General features: G+C 34.4%; 1 protein-coding gene across 4 annotated transcripts in view; it reads right to left on the bottom strand.

The window, feature by feature from the left end:
• Positions 1-20,913, bottom strand: part of Usp34 (ubiquitin specific peptidase 34) — a 221,209-nt gene that overhangs the window by 13,997 nt on the left and 186,299 nt on the right. For 3 of the 4 annotated variants that reach the window (XM_078029130.1, XM_078029132.1, XM_040270699.2), the window contains 13 exons: positions 19,974-20,022; positions 19,786-19,890; positions 19,664-19,708; positions 18,694-18,798; positions 17,505-17,652; positions 11,695-12,329; positions 9,057-9,214; positions 5,949-6,027; positions 4,154-4,280; positions 3,426-3,533; positions 1,927-2,031; positions 1,686-1,810; positions 562-685 (listed from right to left, as the gene is read on the bottom strand). In XM_078029130.1, the coding sequence (XP_077885256.1) occupies positions 562-685; positions 1,686-1,810; positions 1,927-2,031; positions 3,426-3,533; positions 4,154-4,280; positions 5,949-6,027; positions 9,057-9,214; positions 11,695-12,329; positions 17,505-17,652; positions 18,694-18,798; positions 19,664-19,708; positions 19,786-19,890; positions 19,974-20,022 (1,913 nt within the window). The remainder of the gene's footprint in view (positions 1-561; positions 686-1,685; positions 1,811-1,926; positions 2,032-3,425; positions 3,534-4,153; positions 4,281-5,948; positions 6,028-9,056; positions 9,215-11,694; positions 12,330-17,504; positions 17,653-18,693; positions 18,799-19,663; positions 19,709-19,785; positions 19,891-19,973; positions 20,023-20,913) is intronic. The other variant, XM_078029131.1, reaches the window with a different exon arrangement.

Raw genomic sequence — 20,913 nt, 5'->3', positions numbered from 1 at the left:
GATATTTCTATTATTTCCCCTTTCAAATTTCTCTTCTTCTCACTCACCTATTTTATGAGACTTACCTCCTAATTACTCATATATGCACCTCTGCTTCACGCTGGCGGGCCCACACAGCTTGTTTCTGCACTGCCAGCTCCAAGCACAGCTGGCATTATAGATCTCATCTTACCCTCAAGACCAGGGCTGGGGAAGTCCATCTCTAAGCCTGTCTCCCTAGGCAGAGCAGTTTTGTTTTTTGTTGTTGTTGTTTTGCTTTTGTTTTTTAAGTTCTGCTGGGCAGATGATGGAGGACTTGGGCTTCTACATAGAAAAGTGATCAGCCCTATTCCACCCTTCTTATAGGCCAGCTGAAACTGTGGGTGAAACTATTCAATGGAAACCAGTAAGTTGGTGTTTTCTTAATAAAAATTAAAATGTTCCCAAAAATACTAATTAATATTTTTAAACATTCACTTTAAAAAAGAAAAAAAGAATTGTCTCATATTTTCTCTCCCCTTCCTGAATGGCTAGGGGCTTAAAATAATTCAGTGGAATTTACTGCTCATCTTTTATACTTACTCAGCTTAACTAATGTTTCAGTAAATTTTTCACAGTTGATTGCAACTCGGCATAATAGATGGATGAATTGATGATAAGAAAAGAAGTAGTCTAGCAGCATACGATCATAAACGTCATCTTTGCCCTGAAGGTTAAAGATGATAAAATGGTTGCACTTAAATTGTATAATAAATTAAAGAGCATTTTTGTGCAAATGTAATAAGTTTAACTAAAAATCTGATTAAATCTTTAAATTCTAAAGAACCTAATTTTAAGTTCCAAATTTCTAGTAATGTTGTTAAGATCTTAGTTCTCATAAGTTTATTTTCAGTGTGCAAATGCTACTGATTAAAATTACCCGTTATTTCAATATACTTTAATAAAGTAAAAGAGTTACTCTAAGATTTTAACATGTGACACTTTAGTTCTACATACATATCATCAAGAAGAATGGATTAAATTTGATTTTTGAAAGAGATCTGAGTTACTTCTGTAAGGATAACAGTGTTAATTGTTTTTAATATTTTATCTTATGAGAATTTCTCAAGTATACTTAAGATCCAAAGAGGGTTGGCAAGACAGGATGTAAATGAAGTGTGAGTGAAGAAAGATAAAGGGGGAAAAGTGTTTAAAAAATACTAAAACTAAGATAAATTATCTCATGTCAATGTACCTTGGCTCTATGATTTAGAATTGGCCTTATTTTAGAATAAGCTTTAGAAGGACAGGAACCGGGCTAAAATTAATGACAAATCTATCAATAAATGATATTATGCATAGGTGAAGAAGAATGTGATTTAAGGGCAGTAAAAGAAGTCTTGATTATATGGCCAAAATTAAAAATAATAAGTACCTAACTTTTCAGATTTAGATGTATGACCCAGTTAAAATTTAGCCTAGTGACAAATACTAAGACTTACTATTAAGCTCTTTAGGGTAAGGGAACTTCTTATTTGTGCTTACTGTTAATTTTGCAAATATTCAACCAACATTTTGAGCATTAAAAGGAAAAAATCCAAATGAGACTAATTTTCTTAGGAGCCATAACATGACCACTAAAGTCTAATGTACTCATAACTGCCAGGGGGAAAATTTCAAATTACTTTGAACTACAGAAACATGATTTTCCTGGCATCCCAACATACCTTACTGGTTTCCACCATTGTGGGCAAGAGGCACATATTGAGTTCAGGGCGCGGAGGCCGAATATTGCTTTTCCCTCCTATTAGCTTGATATTTTCTCGACAAGGGAAATAAGGTCCAAGAGACACTAAGATATTAAAAGTGTACAATAAGAATAAATGGAAAAAATAAATCTCCAAGCTTCAGTGTGCAGAATGATTAAATACCAACCATATTCAAGTACTGAGCTAGATGAATACGTACTTGGTATGTTACTATGATGGTAAGTACAATGGTTGTGTTGTAGAAATGGAACCAGAGTATGTAGAAAATCATGGGGACTCAAAAGCACAAGTTCCTTGAGGACATCTGAAAATTAAAACACAATTTATGTATTAAAACACTGGAATTTTATCTTCCTGCTAATTTCAAACTCATAAATTCTGATGGAGTTCCAGGATTACAAATGGTTTTATCTCCTGACACTGGGAAAAATTCTGTCTGATGCTCAATCAAATCTGGATAAGGAGAATAAGTAACCACAAAATAGGGCCATTATTTAGAAAGTTTTTTTTGTAGTACTGGGGACTGAACCCAGGGCCTTATGCATGGTAGGCAAGTGCTCTACTACTCAGCTATATCCCTAGTCCTTTTAAAAATTTCTACTGTGAAACAGGGTCTTGCTCAATTGTCTAGGCTGCCTTGGGTCTTGCAATCTTCGCACTTCAGCCTACCAGTAGCTGGGATTATAAGCATGTGGCACAAAGCCCAGTCTTAGAAATAAAAGTTTATAGCACTACATATTAGTATTTTATTTCAGCAAGAAAACCTTCATAGAGAAGTACTTTGAGAAATATTTAATGCACACTGATTATGTGTCTTTATAAAATCAACTACAACAGCTTAGGAAAAACCTAAAATTCAAAGTTCTTTGGATCTGAGGGGTAACTGATAATCTAACTTTTATATTAAAGTTTTATATGAAGGGGACTGATTTTTACCCTCTAATCCTAGAAGAATCAAGTTCATGAAAACAGGCTACTGGCAGTTTCTGGTGATCAGGCACGATTACCAGAAATTATGGTGATAAGTAAAGGCACCAGAAAGGCTATGCGCCTTTCCTCTTTTACTGCAGAAGTATAGAAAGAGAAGGCCAGGAATTACATGAACATCAAGACTGCTCACACATGAACTTGAGATATGTGACTCTATTGTAAACAAACAGTAATAGTTTCTAAAGATAATGATATTAAGAGGTTTCTAGGTTTTAAATTCAAAACAAGGGGATATCTTTTAATAACCGCTAATTATTATTTTATAATAAATATATAATGCATAAAAAGGTGAAATACTCAGAACCTAAAAATAGTTACAGAGAGTTATCTGTAGGCAAAAGAATTCATAGTGAAATGATCATCCTACTCCTTTACAATGTCACTTCCACCTCATAAACTCGACATGATTTCACTTTGCTTACAAAGGATCAGAAGATCAGAGGAAGAGCTGTGAGAAACTTACATATAAACGAAGGTGAAAGAACCCAGATGTACTGAGTGATCTGTTCACTATCACATGGGGATAACAAACAGAACTTGATTTTTTTTTTTTTTTTTTTTTTAGGACCCATTAGCTAGTATGAGCTACATAAAAAAGTGAAAATGCCTTCCAAACCGAGACCTAACAACACATCTTATCATTTAAAAAACTCATAAAAACATTCTTCTACTAGGCTTTTACTTAAGTGTATTTTTCAGGTAACTTACCTATACAGGCATTTCTTAGTTCTGGAGGGCTATAGGAATTAAGAAGAGTTAACAGTTTATGGGCAAATTCAATTCGCTCCTGCCACTGGATTAATGCTTGTTTCACATCTGCAAATATAAAAGCATACATAAATATGCTTTTGAGAGACCACAATTCCTCACATTTTTCCCTATAATATTGATAGAATGATAACTCTAAGAGATCCAAATTAATTAAATAAAAACATCTTTGGTGAAAGCTAAGTGATCATTTTAATAAGATGGCTACTACTATTATTAAATCTACTAGATTTCTAATAAATAGTACATAGTTCAGTGATGAATATATCCCACTTTCTAGGAATATATAAAGTTCCATATTCAACTATGTTATAGGAACATGAGTTATGTTTTAGAGTAATTTCTCTTGAAACTAAAAATGATCTAATCTGAGCCATGGAAATTTCCAGCTGGAGAACTTTAAAAAATACAACTTGTTACTGTGATTAGAAATGTTTTCCAGTCTCCTGAACCTTGATACTTTATAATGTGCCCATCTATTTTTCAGGCATTCATAAAGAAAAAACCTGGGAGCATTCCAGCTTTACATCAGGATGTTAGTTCTTTAGGCCCCATCTTTTGTGCATAAACTAGAGGTTAAAGACAATTTCTCTGGGGCCTGCAATTTCAATATCTTATCTTTCTTTAATAGTAGCAGTAACAAAAATAAGAAGTAGGAATGACCAAACCTTTTCTCTGAAGATATGGGCGTGTAGACTTCAAAACCGAAAGGAATATTGACAGAAGTTCTACTAAGTCTCCAGTCACATGGCAAGCTGTAGCTTCATGATACATCATGTGCAATGTGTTGAAAGACTACAAGTAATTTAAAAAGATTAAAAACTTAATTTCATTTTTACTTTATTGAGCCACAAGATGGTAGTGCTCATTCTCTCTGACAGATGTTTTCAGAATTAGACTGTATGTATGCACATGTGTGCAAAGCAAATATGCTTTCTATTCAAGAAAATCTCTTCCAGTTAGCCCCTTTAACATATATGAATAGTCCTCAACTTCAGAGCTCACAGAGTTTACAATTTTGGACTAAAGCAATAACTTAATTTATATTTCTTAAACGAACAAAAAATCTAAGACTGCAAGCCACAGAAATCACAAAGCAGCCAGGCACAGTGATGCACATCTATAATCCCAGTGATTCTAGAGGTTGAGGCAGAGGGACTGCCAAATTGAAGACCAGATTTAGCAACTTAGTGAGAGCCTGTCTTAAAATAAAAAATACAAAAGGCTAGGGATGTAGCTCAGTGGTAAAATGCCCGAGTTCAATCCCCAGTATTAAAGCAGCAGCAACAAGAGGAAGATTAGGGAGAATAGACAACTGATTTAACTAACTTCCCAAGGCCTCTGTTGAAAGACAATATGAATGGCTATTAGCCATAGTTGTAGCAGGACTGAAAGAAGGTGAAAGAGCTTCAAAAGGTAGGAATTCAATTCCTTAAACTGTATTGTCAAGTCTTTTAATTCCTTTAATTATATTAGCTCAAATAAATCCATTTTTCCCCCTACTTCATTTTATAATGAAGCATCATCTTCTAGTCCTCTTTAATGGTCAAAGTCTATATACTATTCACAATTCAAAGATCAAAATGCTGAGCTGAATATGGCAAACAATGTACAATATTTATCATATACTGTAAAGTATGAACTGCTATATCTCTATTGTCTAGCACAGTACTTGACAAAGAAAACATTCATACGTCTGAACAAATGAAATTCTCCTTACTCCTCTTTACATTCCTTTTAATTAAAACAGAAATACTTGGCATTCTTCAACCAGAGCCAATATTTCTTTGATGCCATTTATCTAACTGGCTCCCTAACTTACCTTTCCAAGTCCAAATTCTTCAAAGAGCAGTCTCAAACGTGCTTGTTTCCTATTCTGTAATACCTTTAACTGCAAAAACAATCTTACTTCTCAATTCTCATGGTACTCTTGACATGTACTGTTTTCTTATTTCCATTATGAGGAAAGGTACGATGCACCTCTGGTGTCTTTAAAACCATCTCACTCTTTATTATAAAGAATTATGGAAAGAATGACATGATTTTTCACTTGTAACAATCTTACTGGCTTCCTCTGATGATGCTAATCTTAGTTTCTGAACTGCATCAAATAAGTGGGTTCTTGGGAAACAGTATGGGACCTTTAATAATGATAATATAAATTTAATAATAACACGAAATTAGTTTCTATTCTTACAAATGAAATGAATACAATTAGTCTATTTCAAGTGGTTGTTCTGATACAAAAGAGAAGAAGGGTATGGAATTAATACAGAAAAGAAACAGTACCCTAAAAATTGTAACCTGATTATTTTTGAAATATAAATCAGCAATTGCTAATCTATATAATTGAAACCTTGTTATTTGTAACAGTCTAAATAAACTGTATCCATAAAACAAGAAATCTTTGGTGAGAACATTAAAATAAGATAAATCCACAGTAAAATCCAATAAAAGATTTACCTCAGTCATCAGGATCAACCCTCGATTAAATACAACAAGAAGTCTGTCTTCATCAGATTCTAATAGTATTCTGAAGGCACTAGAAGAATACATAAGGTCCAGTTTGAGAATTCTGAATCAAAACAAATCACTTGGGTGATGAAAAAGAAGTAAAATTATCACTTAAGCTTTCTTCTTTCCTATCTCTAGAAAAGAGAATATTACATTTGTTTCTTAGTAATACAAGACAGGATGAGCATCCCAAATCTTAAAATCCAAATTACTCTGAAATCTCAAAGTTTTTGAGAATCATATTGACACTTAACAAATAGTTTTGTAGCATTTTAGATTCCTAGATTAGGCATGCTTAACCAGAATGTCTATGCAAATAGTAAAAATAAAAAAATCACCCTGAAATCTGAAATACTTTTGCTCCTAAGAACTTTGGATAAGAGATAATCAAGCTGTAAAAGGAAATAACATTAAATAAGAAAGCCTCCAAGTAACTTAGAGAAATGTGTATTGATCAAACAATTCTTAATTATCCACAATAGCAGAAGAAATGTATGATGAGAATATTTTTGAAGTTTCAGTATAAACAACGTTGATTTTGATAATGGGCTTATCTTTTAAATTGTTGAAAGTTTTGCATAATAAAAAAACACTTGTGGGGCTGGGGTTATTTATGGCTCAGCAGTAGAGCGCTACCTAGCATGTGTGAGGCACTGGGTTTGATCCTCAGCACCACATAAAAATAAATAAAATAAAATAAAGGTACTGTGTCCAACTTAAAATATATTTTAAAAAACCTCTTGTATTATCAAAGCACTCATCAGTTGGTTATTGGGAAGAAAGAGTTAAACTGGGGAGAACCAAACTAAACAGCCTAATTTGTTCTTGAATATAAGTTACATGAAAATTACAGCTGGGTGCAGTGGAGCACGCCTATAATCCCAGTGGCTCAGGAGGCTGAGGCAGGTGAATCTCAAGTTCAAACCCACCGTTAGCAACTTAGACCTCAAAAACTAAAAAGGAAAACAAATAAAGAATAAAAAATAAAAAGGGCAGGGACATAGCTTCATGGTTAAGTACCCTTGAGTTCAATCTCTGGTACCAAAAGAAAAACAAAATTACCAAAGTATCTAATCCAATATATGGATTACTCTTGCTTACAGACCATATTTCACCAGAAAATGCTGTTATAAAGAACTAGAAATCATGAGATTTTATCATGATACTTCAGTTTTTTAATAAAGAATTAAGAAAATCTTTTTTTTTTTTTTTTTAATAAGCTTTAAGCTGGGAACGGCAGTGGTGCACACCTGAAATTCCAGCAGCTTGGAGGCTAAGACAAGAAGATCAAAGACAACCTCAGTAAAAGCAAGGTGCTGAGCAACTCAGTGAGACCCTATCTCTAAATAAAATACTGGGGATGTGGTTCAGTGGTCGAGTGCCCCTGAGTTCAATCTTGGGTACCACCCCCCACCAAATAAAAAGAAAATAAGCTTTAAGTACTAAACCTTGAGAAAACAATGTATTCCAATTACTGCTAAAAATTTTTCCCTCTGGTGCTAGGGACTGAACCCAGGGCCTTCAGCATGTTAGGCAAGTGTTCTATGACTGAGCTATATTCCTACCCCAATGTCAAAATTAAAAAAAGATAATAATTTCTTACTGAGGATTGAACCTGGGGGCACTTTACCATTGAATCAAATCCCCAGTCCTTTTTATTTTGAGACAAGGTCTTGCCAAATTCATGAATTTGTGATCCTTTTGCTTTCTGATTCTGAGGGAAGATAATCTGAAAAAAAAATCTTATCTTGGGGGTGTCACTACAGTGATATTTTCTCAAAGTACCACAAAGGAAAAAGAAGTGCCTAAACTGAATAATGTGGTACATGCTTATAATTTCAGCTCATTGGGAGGCTGAAGGACTGAAAGTTCAAGGCCAACATGGACAATATTAGCAAGTCCCTATCTTAAAATAAAATAAAATTAAAAAATAAAATAAAAAGGGCGGAGAATGTAACTCAGCAGTACAAATGCTTGCCTACCACATGCCATGTCCTGGATTCAATTTCCAGTTCCACAAAAAAAAAAAAAAAAAAAGTGTGCCTAATAAATGACACACCTTCAAGTGTTAGAGGTAATATATAGAAGCTTTGTTGTTGTTTGAAGTATTTGATGAAATTAGCCTAGACGGGGCAGTGGCACATGCATGTATTCCCAATGATTCAGGAAGCTGAGGCAGAAGAATTGCAAGTTTACATTAGTCTTAGCAACTTAGCAAGACCCTGTCTCAAAATTAAAAATAAGGGTTGGGGCTCAGCAGTAGAACGCTTGCCTAGCGTTTGAGAGGTCCTGGGTTCAATCATCAGCACCACATAAAAATAAATAAAAACAAAGGTATTGTGTCCAACTACAACTAATAAATAAACATTTAAAAACAAAATAAAAGCATGGGAGATGTGGTTCAGTGATTAAGTACCCCTAGGTTCAATTCCGCGGGGGGGGGGGGTGGGGGGGGTGGGGTGGAAAGAAAGAAAGAAAAAGAAATTAGCCTAAATTTTATTTCTATGGATAATGGGAATTAAGTGTAATGTGTAGCTGTTCCTTAGTGTAATGTGTAGGCATTCAATAACTTCTATAGCTTTCAACTGATCATATAGAAATTTGCCAACTCATACCATAAGAAAGTCAGATATAAAGAGATTCTGGGCTAAACAGAATGAAACATTAACAATCAGACTCATACAAAGAAGGAGAGACCTGTTTTGAGAGATCGCTAGAACTGAACTACTCAAATATAAGTTAGGATAAATTGTCAGGAGGATTCAAGTTTTAAGTAGAAGATTATAAGGTTCCTTTTAGATCTAAGATTCTGATTCTGAAAAACATACACACACAAGTACAAACCAACTTCAAAGAGAAACTTTAAAAGAAGTTTTCTGATTCTGGGGGAAGGTAATCTAAAAACTTTCTGAAGTTACTAAATGTTTCACCAATAACCTGAAAGATTAAGTCAACTTTTAGTTATTAACAAGGTAAATTACTTCTCTGTCAAAAGTATAGTGCCTATTTCCTCTCTTGAAAAAACAAAGCAAACAACATCAAAAAGTCTTTTTTTACCTTATTAAAGTAGTCCAGCAGGAGCGGCCATCTAAGCAACGTAAGTAACAACTTATGGTTGTTTTTTTAAACTGTTTGATATCTTCTAATTCTTCTTCTCTCATGTCTGGCCTTTGAGCTATGAATAGCTGCATCAAGTTAAATAGTTCTTCCACTGCCTAAAAAAGGCAAATAAACAATCTGATAATCTTTTAACCCTATGACACATTACAATGTCTGCTTCTCATTTCTGAATGTTATGCTCATTAGCTAACTCTTAAAATTACACAAATGGGATTACACTACTATTCAGGAACATTTATCATCATAAAATGAGTAATGAATTCTATTTTAAAAATTGAATATATTATGCACCAAAGAAATCAATAAATATTACAGTTAATAAAGAGTAAATATTTAGTGTTAATACTGTTTAAAGCACTAGTTTTATAAATTTGAAGATGTATCCAGAGACAGCTTACCCCAGTCCCCTGTTCCCTTTTAATAAATGAGACATCACTGCTTTGTCATGAATATTTTGAACAGTGAAATTACACTTGAATTAATAATACGGCTTCTGAATTAACCCTCTATGGCAACATTTGGAATGATCTTTCTAGAGTGAAGGTTAGTTCAAGCTCTCAATGGATAAAATGCAGTGAATATTTCAGGAAAATCACTAGCTTATACCACTCTATTTATATGCATGTTGGGTAAGGGTTGCTCTTCTAATACATACTTGTCAATGAACTGAAATCCTGTTTTATATTTTTCATGGCAAAGGTTTACTTAACACCATTTTTATAAAAAATATGAAATAGGTAAGTTCTATAATAAAAAGGTGATACATTTCACTCATGGCAAAGACAAGAGACAATGGGAGAGAATAGCATTCTAACTCATCTAGTGCTCAAAGGTACAGTTAACCCTGGATATCATATTTAGCAATTAAATGTTATTCACATGGCCTGTGATAAAGACAAATCTACTGAAACAAATCCTGTCATGTCTCCTTCAGAGTTAGACAGACTCTCATTCTTCTCCTTCTGTATTCTTAAACCCTTGACTTTCAACTTCTTAATATTAAATACACTGACATTCTTTCCTATATTGGAGGCACTCTAATTATCTCAAGTAGAAATTAGTTTTTTTTCTGGGTGAAAGATTCTAAAACAATGCAGTATATCATCTATAAAGAACAGTTTACTGGGATTGTAGTTCCGTGGGCAGAACATGGTTGCCCAGCATGTGTGAGGTACTGGGTTTGATTCTCAGCACCACATAAAAATAAATAAATAAAATACAAGTATTGTGTCCATCTACAAATTAAAAAAAAAAAAAAAAAGTTTACCATAGAGACACACAACACCAAAAAGTAATATCTAGGAATAATAGTCTTACATGCAGGGGAGAATTTTAATGTGAAACTTACAAATGTTCTGTGAAGATTTAGACTGTATACACTTATATCCTGATGAATATCTCTCTCTCTTTTTGTACTGAAGATTTAACCAAGGGGCATCTCTACCACTGAGCTATACCTCCATCCTTTAAAAATTTTTTAGTTTGAGACAGAGTCTTGCTAAATTGCTGAGGCTGGCCTTGAGCTTGCTATCGTCCAGCCTCAGCTCCCAAGTCTCTGGGATTACCAGTGTATAACAACACACTTGGAATTATGGTTTGGATATGAGATACCTCCCAAAAGTTCCTGTTACAGGAGGGATATGAAATGATTGAATTGTGAAAGCTGTCAGTCCTTCCTTGTTTGAATGGAGTGATTAAGAGGTAACTGTAAGAAAATGGGGCGTGGCTGGAGGAGGTAGGTCACTGGGAGAGGGCCCTGGCCCTTTCCCCTCTGCCTTTCTGCTTTCTGACCCCTCCATGAGCTCAGCAGTTTTCCTCTGCTGGATCCTTCCCTTATGGTATGCTGCCTGACCGTGGGATCAGAGCAATGGAGTTTGCTATCTATGGATTAAGACCTAAAACCAGGAGCTCCAAATAAACCTTTCTTCCTCTAACCTGTCAGGTGTATTGGTGACAGCAACAAAAAGGTAACAAAAACACTTCAGCTCTGAAGAATTTCTTAATCATTTCATTCATTTGAATGTAAGTTTGAGAAACAGCACTAGGGAATGCTACTAGCTTAAAATGAGATTATGTGCTCAGTTCAGTATTGCACACAGAGCTTGATTATAAGTATTGAATTTTTTCTTTTAGTTGTAAATGGACAGAATTTGTTTATTTTTATGTGGTTTATTTTTATTTTAGGTTCAAACCCAGTGCCAAATGCATGCTAGGCAAACATTCTACTACTGAGTTACACCCAGTATTTTTAAATAGCACTTACTTTCCTAAAACTGTGCCATAAAGCTGGGTTTTTCAGTAGGCACATATGAAAGATATATTTTCAAAAGTCTAAATTTTAAAAAGGTAAGTTCTGCCACAGATAAAAATTTTAACTCAATTTGAGAAAGCATCCACATATTTATCAATTTCGTAAGAATAAAAATTATATAAGTATATTCAAGAAAGCAAACATGTTAAGTCATTAAGAAAGAATTTTTAAAGTTAGATTGTATTTTGCCACTCCTCATTAGAAGGAGAAAGATACTGCTTATCAATTTGAGGCTATAGATGCAAGAGTATCAATTTTACTCACTCCAGGGTATTGGCTGGCATGTGGTGTAAGATTCTTAAAGGCCCACTGGATGTTCTGGTGAGAAGCTAGTTGTCGGGTGAACGCCGGAGACTGCTCACAGCAGAGCCTCAGAATGCCATAGTAGGCAGGCAGCATCCCACGGTTAAAAAGCACCACATCCTGATCATCATGGTCAGCAAGGATGTAATTGAAGGCAATGTTCTTGGTTACCACTGGGTTCTGAACAATAAGGCGGATATTCTCTGGACAGTCAGCACACACATTGTACCAAAATGAAAGCAAAGCCTGTTTATTGTGATTTGTAGCTATTGCTGGCTCAGAAAGTTTAGGCTGGAAAAGGTTCCACAAATCCATGAAATATGTGGAAAACATCAGCTTCTCAGTTTTGGAAATTAAACAGTAAGTCATAAAGCTAAAATAGGGCACTAGCTTTGTAGTGCCATGAACAGCAGCATCAACATAAAGTTTGGCTCTTGAGAGCAAACCAAGGAGCACGTTGTAGACCTGATGCAGGACTACTGTTGTGTCTGGACTGAGTGGAAGGTCACGGGTTGGGATGTGCAAAGACCTTGTTGACCGGAACATCTGGCGGAATGAATTGCTTGGTATAAGGGACACCAGAAGATAAGCTGCAGCTATAAAATGTAAAACAAAACTGTCAGATCCTTATAAGATATAAAATAGACTGAAGAGCAGTCATTAAACACAAAGCCACTCTGCCCTTTAAAAATGAAAATAAAAATAGAGGGACATCTCTTAATATCTTTCTGCTTTACACTTGGCCCCACAGAAAGATTTCCCAAGGGGACAGAAATAGATACCTTCCATTCTGCCACTGAGTATTTTAACTGGCAACAACAGTCAACATCAAGAGAACAGTTCTCAAACCTCTTTGTTTATTAGCTTTACCATGGTGCAGAATTTTCCCGCTTACTTTATCATTTATTTCTTCTGAGAGAATAGTATGATTTAAATAAAGAGAACATAGCTTTGAGAGCAAGAAGACCCACTAAAAAGTTCCTGAATGCTCAAACCATTTAATGTTTTATGGTCTTAGTATTCTTGTTATTTAAAAAATAATAGCATTTTGTAATAATTCACTGATAATGGTATAAAATTTGTAATAAAGACTGCAGTCTTGTAACAAATAAAATTGTGTGAGCTAAATATAGGACATAAATTTTGGAAAATAAGTTTTCTAAGGCTAACCTCATATCCAAAGAATTCCTCCTTCAACATACCTGAAAACTGTCATTAAGCCCATTTTAGAATTCTGAGAGATTAATGTCTTATTAGCCGAGTCCACCTATAAACGCAGTTCTATGAGCAAGGCTTTGAGTTAGATACTTTATAAATATTATAAATATCTCATATAATCCTCACAATCATCGTGGAGGTAGATGATGTTATAGTGGAAAATATGAATCTTTGCTGAGAGCAAAGACCAAGTTCACACAGAGAAAGAGGTGAAGACTAGAAGACTAGCCTTAAGAAACAATAATGAAGACAATAACAATAATAGTAACAATCAATAACAAAAATTGCTAACATTTCATGGAAATAAATATGCTATGTGACATCATAGCTTTATGTGATAGCCACTGTTTTTACTATCTCCACTTTCACCATGGCTTAAAAACATGACCCTACCTTAGATTACACAGCTAGTGGAAAAGTGGGATTTAAACCTAGGCTCAGGGCTAATGTTCCTAACATTTGCTACAGAGCCTTCTTAAGACTCAAATGCGAGAGGGTACACTCTTTTCAATATGCTAATTTCTTTAACCATTTTATGGATAATTTGATAAGTATATCTTCAAAGCAAATAAAATTAGCATTTCTAAAATTAAATGTAGTTTCTAGGCTAGGTGGCATACACCTGTGATCTCAGCTACTTGGGAGGCTGAGGCAAGAGGATCCCAAGTTCAAGGTCAGCCTAGGCAACAGAAAGAAACCCTGTCACAAAGTAAAAAAGGGCTGGTGATGTAGTTCAGTGGTAGAGTGTGCCTGAGTTCAATCCTCAGTGTTGCATAAAGAAAGATTAATAGTAGTCTATTTCACAAACTTATTTCAAATTAAATTTTGTGTATAATACTTCATTTTCTACATTTTTTTGGCCAGTAGGTTCTTCTGATTAGTCTAATTCTTTAAGGTAGAGTTTGGTATATTTTGAATGTAAAAATTTGGATTGTAGTATCATCCTGATTAATTTTTGCATAAATCTACATCTGTGGTTTTAAGAAGGCAGTTTAAGTTTTATACTTCACTCTAATATTTTATCAAAAAAATTTTTCATGATGGCCCACAATTCAATCCCCAAGAGTAGAGGGGAGAAATTGAACACACCTAAAAGGGTGGGGGAAAAAAACTCAACTGAAGACCCATGAACCTACCACCTACATTCTAAAATTTTGCTTTGCTTTGTCACATTATTTAACTATTCCTTCATTTCTTTTTTTTTTTTTTTAATATTTTTAGCTACAGATGGACGCAATACTTTTATTTCTCTTATTTTTATGTGGTGCTGAGGATCAAACCCAGTGCATCCCTTGTGCTAGGCAAGCGCTCTACCACTGAGCTATAGCTCCAGCCCATCCCTTCATTTCTATAAAAGCTATTTGCTTTAAAATGAAAAACAAATTCTGCTAGGGAGAAAATACAACTTTTAACTTGTGGTTTACTGTTCAGAACAATTAGGAAGGTTAATTCTGAAGAGCAGGCCAGCTGGCTAAAAACTGTCTTGCTATAACCCAAGAGTCTCTAATTCTAGTCTTATAGTATAGAACTATTAGATCAAATTTTCTATAGTTACGTGGCAACTCTTCAACTACTGTCTCTATTTTTCTTCTTTGAACTCAGGGGCACTCGACCACTGATCCACATCCCCAGCCCTATTTTGCATTTTATTTAGAGACAGGGTCTCACAGAGTTGTTCAGAGCCTCGCTTTTGCTGAGGCTGGCTTTGAACTCATGATCTTCCTGCCTTAGCCTCCTGAGCCACTGGGATTATAGGCATGCACCACTGCACCCAGCTTGGACTCACTTTTCAAGTTACATATATAAAGAAAAACTTTTATATTACCACACATTTACTATTGTAATTCAGAAATGGTGCACAGCAATTTGTTTCTCACTGAGCAGGTATGTTTTGTAGTTGTTGTTCTTTTATTGCTAGGCTTTTTTTTTTTTTTGGTACTGGAGATTGAACCCAGGGTGCTTTACCAACTGAGTCACATCTCCAGTTCTATTTATTTAATTTAAAAATTTTTTTTAGTTGTTGATAGACCTTTATTTACTCATACAAGGTGCTGAGAATCAAATCCAGTGACTCACACATGCCAGGCAAGTGCACTACTGCTGAGCCACAGCTCCAGCCCCTCTATCTTTTTATTTTGAGAAGGGGACTTACTAAGTGCAAAGGGCCTTCACTAAGTTGCTAAGACTGGAGTTGAATCTTTCTGCTTCATCCTCCTGAGCTGCTGGGAGTTAACTATATTGCCCAAGCTATCCTTGAACATCTGGACTCAAATGATCTTGCTATTTTACCTAATAGTCTTTTGTTTGTTCCAGGATCTCAGCCCCTAAGTAGTTGGGACTACAGGCATGTACCTCCACAGGAGGCTCTATTTTTTTTTGGCAATCAAGAATTTAACTCAGGGGTGCTTTACCAATGAACTCTACCAACTGAGATATGTCCCCAACCCTTTTTATTTTTTGAGACAAGCTCTCGCTAAATTGTTGAGGCTGGCTTTGAAGAACTTGCAATCCACCTGCCCCAGTCTTCCAATTCGCTGGGCTACAGTTGTGTGCCACTGCACTCAGCCACAGCAGGCTCTTATCTGAGAAGTTTTTTAATTTTTCACAATCATAAATATTGCTGGAAATCCATATTTTGAACATCTTACTTACACTAGAATGCCTGAAATGGAGTTTAAAAGGGAATAACGTTTTTAGAAATCATGGTATATATATCTAAATTGCTTTTTGCAGGGGTAACAACATTACAATATCACTGCAATATACAAAACTTCCATTTCCTTAGTACTGTCATGAATATTAATTTGAAAGCCAGTTAAATTCTTTTAGTTCAGCATACTTATTTTATATGTTTTATGATCAATGGTCAGAAAACAAATGCCAACCAGCAGTCATGCTAGGTACCACAACTAAACTGTCAGAAAAAACATGAGCAGAGCAATCCATGTGTATTCCTCCCTATAAGGAGTTTCTCTCAAATAAAACCTTTTATTTTAGAATAGGTTGAAAAGAATTCCCACACCTCTCACCCAGTTTCTTCTACTGTTAACATCAATTATTATTATGCTATATTTGTTGGGACTCAGGAATCAAGTCTGGAACCTTACTATGTACATTTTACTAGTTTTACCTAATAGTCTTTTGTTTGTTCCCAGATCTCATTTAGGATAGATTACTTTTTTTTTTTTTTTTTTGGTGGTGGTGCTGGGGATTGAACCTAGGGCCTTATGCATGCAAGAGGCAAGCACTCTACCAACTGAGGTATGTCCCCAGTTCCAGTATATATTAATCATCATTTAATGTCTTCCTGGCTGTGATAATTTCTCAGACATCCTTATTTTTAATAATGTTGCCAATTTTGAGTAGTACTTACTGGTCAGATTATAGAATGTTCCTTAAACTCAGTTTAATGTGTACCCATGGTTTGACTCAGAATAAAAACTTGGGGAAGATCACAGAAAATAAAGCATTACATAATGTATCAAAGGTATGCACTATCAACTTAGTAATGAATCCAGTGATGTTAATCTTAATAACCTGTTTTGACTATCAACTTTCTTCATTGTACCAGTTATCTCCCACATCTCTACATGCTTTATTCTTAAGTCACTAAACTCATACTCAGGGCATGAGGAATTTCTGGGATGTATACATCAATTTTCTGGAATTTTTCTTTTGGTAAACCCCTTGTCTATCTTTCATTGGGACAGCTAGGAAATAGGGTTTTAATAAGTAAAAAATTCAAATATGACCTACTTTGATTTTCATTTCTTTAAATTGAAGTGAATACATTCTATATTTGTAAGCAATTTCCTACTGTAAATTTTTTTTCATGTATCCGTCTGTCTTCCAAGGTCTTTATTTTCTATTTACTTTATGCACAATAAAGGTGTTTATCATTTAACTCTCATAATTCCAGTCAGTATTTCCTGACTTTATTAATACCTTACTCTTAGCTTCCTGGAAAGTCACTTTTAAGACAGGATTTTCTGATCTTTTACTTCCTTCACTAAAGCTGATCATGCTTCATCAATCTGTCAAGCAAGGAAACAAAAATGGTAGTAGGGATGATATCCCTGAGAAAGAACAAGGTTTCTCATTCTTTCTTTTTTGGTACTAAGGATTGAATCCAGGAGGTGCCTAATCTCTGAGCCACACCCTTACCCTTTTTGAGACAGAGTCTCACTAAATTGCTGCAGGTGACCTCAAACTTGTGATCTTCCTGCCTCAGCCTACAGAGGATTATAGGCATGTGCCACCACATCTGGTCAAGGTGTCCTATTCTTAAAAGCAAAAACAACAACAACAACAAACAAACAAACAAAAACCCCACCACCATCACCACAAACCCAACCACTACAGATATTTTGTAGATATTTGTAAAACACTGCCACAGATTTCCCAATACCAATATAACACTAGCCTTTAAGAACAACATTTCCAGGAGTTTTGTATTACACAATAGGCATATGGTAGGTACCATAAAAAGAAACAAAAATAAAAAATGAACAATAATGATAAATGGTTTGCTAAATTCTAAACATTTGACTTACAAGTCCTGACTCTAGGATAATTGTGAGCCAACAGAAACCGCTCGACCCAGTTTTCCATATTCTGTAAGACCCAACTATGTGCCAGTTTATTTCGGGGTGTCTGTACTGCCAACCAATCCAGACATTGAGAAGGATTGTATTCAATCACCTATAAATAAAATGATAAGAGCAGTAAATAAGATAAATTGAATGTACAGTTACTTTTTTACTTACTTTTGATACATGCCATTAGACACTTAGAGCTAAAGTAGCTTTTGGTAAACTAGAGCGTAAAGAAAGTTTCACCAATGTTTTTAAAGCTCTTTACTTTTATTAGTGGAAAATAGGAAAAAGTCATCAGTTGACAAAATTTAAAATAACCATGAACTGTAAAACAGGACAAATATGAGAACACGGTAACTTTTAGATCTTATTTATAAATTTATTTAAAAGTACTTTTACTTCTATAAAGCTTATCTTTACTTTCCTTATTCCATGGAACCTATTACTATTGTATGAGAAATGTTAAGTAAATCACATTGCTATGGCAATTCCCCCTCCCCCACTCCCAATGGGAGAAAAGAATCTTAGAAATCTGACAAATTGTGTGGTTGCATATAATGTCATTTCATTGGAATACAGTCTTGCCCACTCATTTACTTATTGTCTATGGCTAATTTTCAGCTAAAACAGCAAAGCTAAGACATTCCAACAGGGACTGTATAGCCCACAAACACTAAAATAGTTGCTACCTGGTCCTATAGAGAAAAGGCTTCCTGACTCCTGGACTACAGCTTTCCCAATAGTCACTAAGGAGAAAATCTGTGACCACAGCTCTATCTTTGGAAAAAAAGAAGTGGTTGGATTTCCTCTACCATTTCTGTCAACTGCTGAAAACACCTGGTTTCAATTTCTGGGGTATCTAGTTCCTTTATGGAATCTTTGAGAGTATAGAAATGACATCTTTACATTGCCTGAAGCTTTTTGACTATACAAGAAATTTTTAAAACATCTGGGAGGCTAGCTAAGAACTCAGTTATCCCCAAGCCTTCTGACCAAAACTCCTTTTCTTTTGTGAACATGTAACTTACAGCAACTATTTTGGGGCACACTAATAAGAAGGAACTGGTATTTAAGATGGTAGAGACTGTATCATAAAAGTAAAATCCTCAGAAAAATAAATACCGAAAACACCTGCTGCAAGACTTACCTCCCATATCCTCTGCAGAATGTAAGATGCAAAGGGAGGCATTCCTGGAGGTCCACCAGCAAACTCCATTAGCATAGTCAACAATTTAAAGAAAGGATTTGCTGCCTATAAGATCCACAAACATTCATATTTAGATCACTTAACACTCTTCTATACTCTTCTAACATTTAAATCTGCTATGTTAGATCAACAGAGCTCATGAATGTCAAATGAGTTTTGGAAAAATATAATTTTAAAAATTTATTTTTTAAATTGAAAAACATTGTCCAAATTTACAGTGTATATCATGATGTTCTAAAATATGCATACAGTGTGGATGGCTAAATCCAGCTAATTAACATATACATTAATTCTCTCTTTTTTGGGGGGAGGGGTAGGAACACAAACTCTAAGCAATTTTTAAGTATATGGTGTGTATATTAACTGTAGTCTCTACATCCTACAATAGATCTCATTTAACTGTCATTTCTTAATCCTGCAATTACCATATTCCCAACTTCCAAATTAGGTTCTGTTAGTGAAATAAATATATCCTATTGAAATTTTTAGATTAAAAGTTTCCTTGTAGCAATCTATGATCTCTAAGGAGTAATTTATATATTCTATTTGACATGCATTTTTAAAGTACTTATGCTTCCAATTTATAAAAACACTTTCATATGATACTTTATACTATTTCCCACATATTTCTCTCTATAAATGGAACTCTGGCCAGTCTTCTTTTTCTTTGGACACAACTATGCTTTCAAACCAAACAACTTCAAAGCTTAGCATGTAGGTTGAATTCCATGATCCATCAAATCTACTTATACATTTATAATTAGTTAGGAAACTTATATTTGAGATAATAAAACAAAGAGGTAATTTGGTTTGTTCAAATTATATACTTAAAAAATAGGTTATCATGTTAAGGGAGAAACCTGAACAATGTGAAAAGTTCATCTGAAAGCAGTAACAAATATTTACATACCTCAGGAGTCAACTTTGCTATTGATGTGAAAAGCATAGACACAATCTATGATAGAAAAAAGAGAATTTCAGAATATTCTTTTTTAGATTACAGCAAATGAAAGACTTCTTTTTCTCACTTACATGTTCTGCAAGTCGATTATTATACCGACACAGGCTGAAAATCAGATTACAAGTTTGTCTTATATTGATGCCATCACGAATATGTTGAAACAAGAAGGGAAATCCCTGTTAAAAGCAAAAGTTGCCCATTTAAGAACTGTTGCAATTTTTGTGATGATCAAACTGTCTAATATTAGAGAAGACATTACCTTTCCTCCTGTTAATGCTGCCATGTCAGTCTGTGATAAGGTCAAATGCCTAAAAGAAAATATTAGTGGAAATAAATTTTTTCCCTGTGTATTACTTTAGAGTTATTTATAAATGACATGCATCAAAATTGGTGATTCTATAACTGTATTAACCCACCATCATAAAATGATTTTTGGATTTTCTGATCGTTAGACTGGCTTGCTAAGCATCTCTTGAGGAATTTTCCAAGACTCCAGGATTGGTATATGAAAGCCCCAATCTACTTTATTTCCATTTAATTAATTCAATATTTTAAAATGTGAATTAAAATGCTAGAATGGGTCTGATATTACCTAGAGGGTTGTTTTTTTGACATCAGACCTTTTAAAAACAAATAGACTACATATTAGAGTTTTACCTTCCAGTTTAAAATTACTGCATATTTCTTTTTAAACCTATTACAGAAAAAAATTCAGACATAAAAAATAGAATAATGCACAAGTATTTCACCATTCACTTTCAAATTTACCAAAATCTAGCCAGTCTTGTTTCGTTTTGGCCATCAGTCATTCAATATGTATTATTCTGAGGCAAACTCCAGGTATTTTATCATTTAACCTATAAATCTCAGTACATATCCCTAATAGATAAATTTGAAAACCATAACTACAGAACCATTAATCAGTACTAAAAGAAGTCAATAATCTCTTACTATCTTATGATATCCAGTGTACAATTTCATTAGGTTTCTAAAAAATAATTTTATAGTTAATTTGTTTCAATTAAGATCTGAGTAAAGTCCTTTGTTGCAACTAGCTGAAATGTCTCTTCAATTTTTAATCTACTGTTTTCCCCTCCATCTTGTTTTTTTCTTGTAATTTATCTGTTGAAGAAAACAGGTTGTTTCGTTGAGTTTCCCACATTTATATTTTATTAATTACATTCTGTTGGTGGTATTTT

The sequence above is a fragment of the Ictidomys tridecemlineatus genome, chromosome 12 (genome assembly GCF_052094955.1).
Source record: "Ictidomys tridecemlineatus isolate mIctTri1 chromosome 12, mIctTri1.hap1, whole genome shotgun sequence".
NCBI lineage: Eukaryota > Metazoa > Chordata > Mammalia > Rodentia > Sciuridae > Ictidomys > Ictidomys tridecemlineatus.
Note: the sequence above shows the minus strand (reverse complement) of the source record. Positions and strands in the feature narration are given on the sequence as shown.